The 6,330-nt window shown below is 43.1% G+C and overlaps 1 protein-coding gene across 2 annotated transcripts in view; it reads right to left on the minus strand.

Moving 5' to 3' along the window:
* Positions 1–734: 734 nt before the first annotated feature.
* EXTL3 (exostosin like glycosyltransferase 3) overlaps positions 735–6,330 on the minus strand; it is a 103,775-nt gene continuing 98,179 nt past the window's right edge. For both annotated transcript variants that reach the window (XM_027773721.1, XM_006153204.3), the window contains exon 7: positions 735–1,297. In XM_027773721.1, the coding sequence (XP_027629522.1) occupies positions 1,088–1,297 (210 nt within the window). In that variant the 3' untranslated portion in view covers positions 735–1,087. The remainder of the gene's footprint in view (positions 1,298–6,330) is intronic.

Consider the following 6,330-nt stretch of genomic DNA (forward strand, 5'->3'; position numbering starts at 1 on the left):
TGCAATCCACGTCAGACCACACCTGGAAATGCAGCCTACAAGTTTTCCTGTTCTCTTACCTAAGAGATGACACTTCAGGAAGCCTAAAGCCCGAAGCCCAAAGTCCAACTTTTTAAACAGGAAGGCAAGTCAGAAAGAGCTGCCTGAGAGGGCTGTCGTTAGGCCTTATTCCTTCCTCCTCCTTTGCTTCCTCATTCTTCTTTCTCAAAGAAGGAAGAGATGGGGCTGCAGGGATAAGCACTCAGAAAAGCATGGCCTAGTGACTCCTCAAAAACCAAACCCAGCAAAAGGAACCTTGGCTGCTCACCACGGGGCAGCTCCTCCCCAGGATTTGCATGAGAGGAGAGTGGACGTTACAGATCGCTGATTGGCAGCAAAGAGGGAAAGGGGTAGACCACACATCTCTCATCCAAGGCCCTAACAGGCCAAGTCCATCCCTTCCTTGTTTTTAAATTTTCAAATGCCTCTGGGGAGGATGGGAGATGATCTATAAGGACAAGCCAGATAACACAAGGCCAGGAACCATCTCTACCAAAATACAGAACTTAAGGAGCCTGATGGGTCCCTCACTTGAGAGACAGATAAAAATTTCAAACTCCCTCACCAAATATATATGCATATGTATGAGTGTGTGTACGTGTGTGTATACACACACACACACACATACACATACATATATACGTGTATACATACACATACATATATATATATAAATAAGCCTTGAATGGCAAATCTGAAACCATCTCTTTTTAAATAATAATAATTGTTATTGAATTTAAAAACCACAAACCAGCTGTCCTGGGCTTATGCACTACATGGGTGACTGGAGAGTCCCAGGGTCCTCAGTGTAAGCTATCAGTCAGTGCCCTGTGTAGAGAACCCCAGGGTCTTCTGACCAGGGTTCCAGACCCAGTGTGGCCGACTTCAAGAAAAAGGCAGCTATTTCCTTTCCACTCTTCCGCTGCCTCTCCCAGCAGAGGGTCTGGGCCATGACCCAGCAGATGTCCCCAAGGTTCTTTAATACCCAAGAATCTTAGGAGCTATCTCCCTCACTCTGCCCATCTTCTCCCCAAAATTTGCAATGCCCCTAGATGAACTTGAAGCACTTGGTCTTGTCATGGGGCAGGCGGGTCTTGAAGAGCACAGAGTCCACCCTGAACTGAGTGTACAGGAGGGGCATGTAGCCGTACACCTTGACGAAAAAGTTGATACACTTGTGCCGCTCGTGAAAGTGGGAGTCGTCATGTGACAGGGCCTGAGGACATCCTGGGCACCGGAAAGTCCACCGAGAAGTCACCTGGGAATAAGGAAGAGAGTACCAGGTGAGAATCACAACGCTAGTATTGCAGCCTAGCCAACGCGACCAGCACCCCCATTTCCACGGCGAAGATGATCTCCAAAGGTTTCATTCATGTAGAATGGGTCAGAAGCAAGAGCCTTGGCCCAGGGCTGCTTCCTATCACATATGTATCCAACACATTAGTAAGGTGTCTCTCCAAAGGGCCTATACTTAGGAATCAGCAAAAGATTTAAGATGTTTAGTGTTATTTGTCTCAGTAATCCTACATCTATTAATAGTATTTATCTTATTTGCATAGCAAAATGTAGGTACAAAAGTTACTATTTCAGCAATGTTTTTAGCAAAATACAAAAAAACTACCCGAATGGGGAGTAAATAACTATAAAATACTAGATACTCATTAAAAACTTAAGAATATTTTATTTAGGGCCAGCAGATGCCATGGTGGTTAAAGGCCCTGAATTCCCACACGGTCAACTGAGGTTCAAGTGCCAGGCCTGGCGGCTTGCTTTCTCACTTTCCCTCTTTCTCTCTGGTCTCTCTCACTTTCTCTCTCTCTCTCTCTCTCTCTCTGTCTGATCAAACTGAAAAATAATAATAGTAATAAAAATAAAGTTAAATAAAAATAATTTTTAAAAAGCTGTTTAAAAAAATAACAAATGGAATTAAACAAATAAATAAATCTTTTTTAAAAAAGAAAATTTTATTTAAAGACATACAGAAGAACTCAGAGTATAGTTTAGTTATACTACTATGGAGAAATTTTAAGCAATTAGAAAGGCATGAAAGATAATGTAAGTTTTGTTTAAAAAAACGTGGCAAACTAAACAGTAGAAACCCTCTCAGTACAGAAGGCCTAGAAGACAGGATAAAACAGACAAACTGTGTCTTTACGGTTGAGCCTGTAATAGGAAGTGATGTCCTGGGCTAGCTACCGGTGTGGTGAAGGAGGCTGGATATGGCCCGCTGTATAGTTTGAGACGTGGACACAGCGGCTTAAAGACACAACGTGTGCATGTGCGTGTGAGCCTAAAATCCCAACAGGAGAATGGAGGAGAGAGGAAGGCAGCATGGCCATTCTTCATGGGGAGTGTTTTCTCACTTCCCACTCTGTTTTACTCTCTCTCCAGCAAGCAAACGTGCCCTATAGCAAATTATTAAAAAAAAAAAAAAAAAAAGAAAGAAAGAAATGAAATCCTCGCAGGCCAAATTATAAAAAAGCCAAATCCAGTGAGACATCCAGGAGCTTTTTTTTTTCCCATGACAGAGCATATGTGCAAGAAGGGGGCATCCTATCCTCCACAGGGTCTGGTCACACCACAATCCCCTTCACAGTCCCCTTCCTCTAGTCCCCCAGCCCATGTGCCTGGCATGTTTCAGACTGACCAGGCCAGGAATTTGAACTGCTTCACTTCAGCCTCACTTGAGCAGGGCATTACCACAGAGTACAGGGCCTGTCCCAGGGGCTTATGGTTTTAACAGGCTGGGGTAGAGGACAGCTGTCAAATCAGAATGGAGTCTTCTGAAACACTGGGGCTCCATGGAAGGATGAAAGGGTTGGAGGAAGCCCCACAAAGAAAGATGGAGAAGAAACGTTTTCTTCTCAACCCTAGCTCTGAGAAAGAAAAGTCACCTCAGAAGATGTCTAACCACATGCTTGCCACACATGGCTGACGCTAGAATTTGTTCCTTGTGTGTCCTGAAAAGCTCCAAGATGCTTATGTTGTACAAACAGACCTAAGTGGGTGATGGCCCCAGGCAGAGGAAGAAGCAAATCTGAGTTCTCTCAAGGCACAAATTCAGGCATCAAAGAACTGCCTTGAGTAAAATTGCAAAGAACAAGATCTCAATCAAAAGTCACAAAAAAAGGGATGAGCCACGAGAGAGAATCTGCAGTAACAAGTAACAGAATCAGACTGCAAAACAACAGAATTACCCATCAGCGACCAGAACAATAAACACATATAGAAAGTACAGTGAAATCTGGCAGATAATTAAAGTTTGATGATGAAACAAAGGACTATTAAAAAAGACCAGGCCAATAGGTGCACAGTGGTTAAGGTGCTAGATCCCACGTGGCCAACTTCACAGTGCGAGTCCTGGACCCAGTGGCTTGAAAAACACACAGCACGTTGGGAACCAGCAGTTAGCGTAATGGCTATGTCGCTGGACTCCCACGTAGTTGACCGCGGTTCGTGTCCCGGACCCGGTGGCTTAAAACTCACGCCGGGCGCGTGTGCGTGCGTCCCCAAGATCCCGAGAGGAGAATGGAGGAGAAGGGATTGCGGCGTGACCATCCCCCCTGGGGGGTGATTTCTCGCTTTCTGTCTCTGTCTTTCTCTGTCTGTCTGGCGAGCGCACGCGCCCTAAGTCCCAAAAAAAAAAAAAAAAAACAAAACACACAGCACGTGTTCATGCATATCCAAAATCCCAATGGGAGAATGGAGGAAAAGGGATTTCGAGGTGGCTATCCTGCCCTGTGGGTAATTTCTCTCTCTGCTACTCTGCCTCCAGAGAGCGCGCACATGCCCGAGGGCAAAAATAGGGGGAAAAAAATCCTAGTAAATATAAAAAGGAATCAAGCAGAACAGAAATAGAAAGTATACTGGGCCAGCCCCATGGCATAGTGGTTAAGGCATCAGAATCCCACATGGCTAACTATGTAGTTCAAGTCCCAGACTTAGAAGTCTGAGAAACACACAAGGCATAGGTGCATGCCCAAAATCACCACAGTAGGGAGACAGGGGAAATGGAATGGAGGTATATTGGTATTCTGTATTATCTTCACAACTGTTTTGTAAATCTACATCTATTCTCATCTATTTTAAATAAAATCTTTTTTTAATTGTCAAAGGTTATATGTATTTGCCAGAGAAAAAACAGAAAGATGAGTGAGTGAGAAAGCAGCCCTGGTGGGGCGTGATCACGCTGTAATCCCTTCTCCTCCATTTCTCCCTCCTTTCAGGATCTGGAACATACATGCACAGGCATCTGGTCTGTTTTTTGCTGGAATTCAAATTGGTCAACCATGTGGGATCTAGCGCCCCTAACCACCGTGATACGAGGCTGGCCCCAAGATCTATTTTAAATGAATAGTTCAGTGAAAAAGTAAGCTATAGTATTTGGGGAAACATACTTAGAAAGTTTAAAAAAATAATGAAAACAAATACCACTAAGGACACATTTTTACTAAGTTCCTGTGGCTGCCCTAATAGGACTTCCACAAATTCCGTGGCTTAAAATAGAAATCTATCCTCTCCTGACTCTGGAGGCCAGAAGTATGACAGTCAGGTGTCAGCGCACCATGCTCTATCTGACGGCTCAAGGGGAGAATCTGCTCCATGACTTATTCTTAGCTTCTGGTGTTGTTGGCAATTCTTGGCATGTCTTGGCTCCATTTACCATCACATGGTGGTCTACCTGTGTGTCTTTGCCTCTATGTCTGCTCTCGTCGTCTTCTTTTTTCAAGATTTACTTATTATTATATTCTTAAAATTTGCTACAGGGCACACACACTCACCAGAAGGAGACAGAGAGAGAGGGAAAGAAAAAAAAAAAGTGAGAAGCAAGAAGCCAGGCCGGCCTCAAACCATAGTAGCTCATGTTGAGAGTCCAGCACCTTAACTACCATGCCCCCTGCTGGCCCCATCTTTTCTCTTATCAGGACATCAGTTTTATTGGGTTAAGGGCCCACTCTACTCCAGTATGACCTCATCTTAATTCTACATGCACAGTCCCCACTTCCGAATACAATCACACTCGCAGGCATTGCATTCATGGGCACACGATCAAGGACAGACAACTCCAATGTTACACAAACTCCTCCATAAAACAGAAAAAAACAGGAGAAACAAGTTCCCCAAATCGCAGTATGAGACTTGCTACAATTTTCACACTGAAACCAGAAGTAACAACAGAAAAGAAAAAATACAGGTTCACTTTGCTCATCAACACTGACTCAAACACTGTAAGCAGAATGCCAGAAAACCAAATCCAGAAACTTATTTTTAAAAAGTGACATGTATTTATCAAGGAAAGCGCAAATGTCAACACACAGGTTAGGGATAAAACACATGACTATAGCAAGAGACAACAGAAAGTGCGTGTCAGCCAGTGGCATGGTGGTGGAGGCAGCAGGATCCTACATGGCCAATTGAGCAGTTTGAGTTCTAGATCCAATGTCTCTAAAGACACACTAAGTGTGTGTGTGTGTGTGTGTACACGTGTGTGCCCAGAGTCCTGAAAGGAGAGATGGAGGAAGAGGAAGGATTGTGGCATGACCATCCTCAATGGGAGGGGGGTGGGGGGTGCTTTCTCATTTTCCCTCTCTCTCGCCTCCAATGAGTACACATGCCCTTTAGCAAATTTAAAACAAAAGTAGAAAATGCACTCAGATTAATCATGTGTAGTAGAGATTTTTAGCAAACTAGAGATGGAAAGAAACTTCATTAAGCTAAAATTTAAAAATCTAAAGCGTTCTAGATCTTTTTCCTCCTTGCAAAAATAGTCCATTATTCAAAGGACTAATCCACATGAAGCCCCTGTTCTTCAGTTAATACTGTTAAGATATTCACTGAAAGAACTTTGTTAATCATACAGAGCAGTCAAGCCTTCCTAACTCACACAAGAAGAAAATAGTTTGATGGTCAAAATTTTGAATTATTCAATATTTAAGACAAATAATTATTTCTTGAACATAAAATAGTACATATATCTGATACTATTAAAATTAATAAAATACTTAATTCGAACTGGTTCTATACCATGAAGTAAGCAGATTCAAATTTGAAAGAATTATCTCAGATTTTGAAATGATCCTTTTTCTTCTTTCTTTCTTTTTTTGGAGAGATTTTTTGCTATAGGGCGCATGAGCTCACCAGAAAGACACAGAACTGTGGTTGACTACATGGGAGTCCAGCAACATAGCCATTACGCTAACTGCTGGTCCCTGAAATAATTATTTAAAAAACGTATATTCTTGGGGCTGGCAGGGGGGGTTTTTGGGTGGGGGGGGTGGGGTGCCACATAGC

The sequence above is a fragment of the Tupaia chinensis genome, unplaced genomic scaffold (assembly GCF_000334495.1).
Source record: "Tupaia chinensis unplaced genomic scaffold, TupChi_1.0 Scaffold000366_1, whole genome shotgun sequence".
Classification (NCBI taxonomy): Eukaryota; Metazoa; Chordata; class Mammalia; order Scandentia; family Tupaiidae; genus Tupaia; species Tupaia belangeri.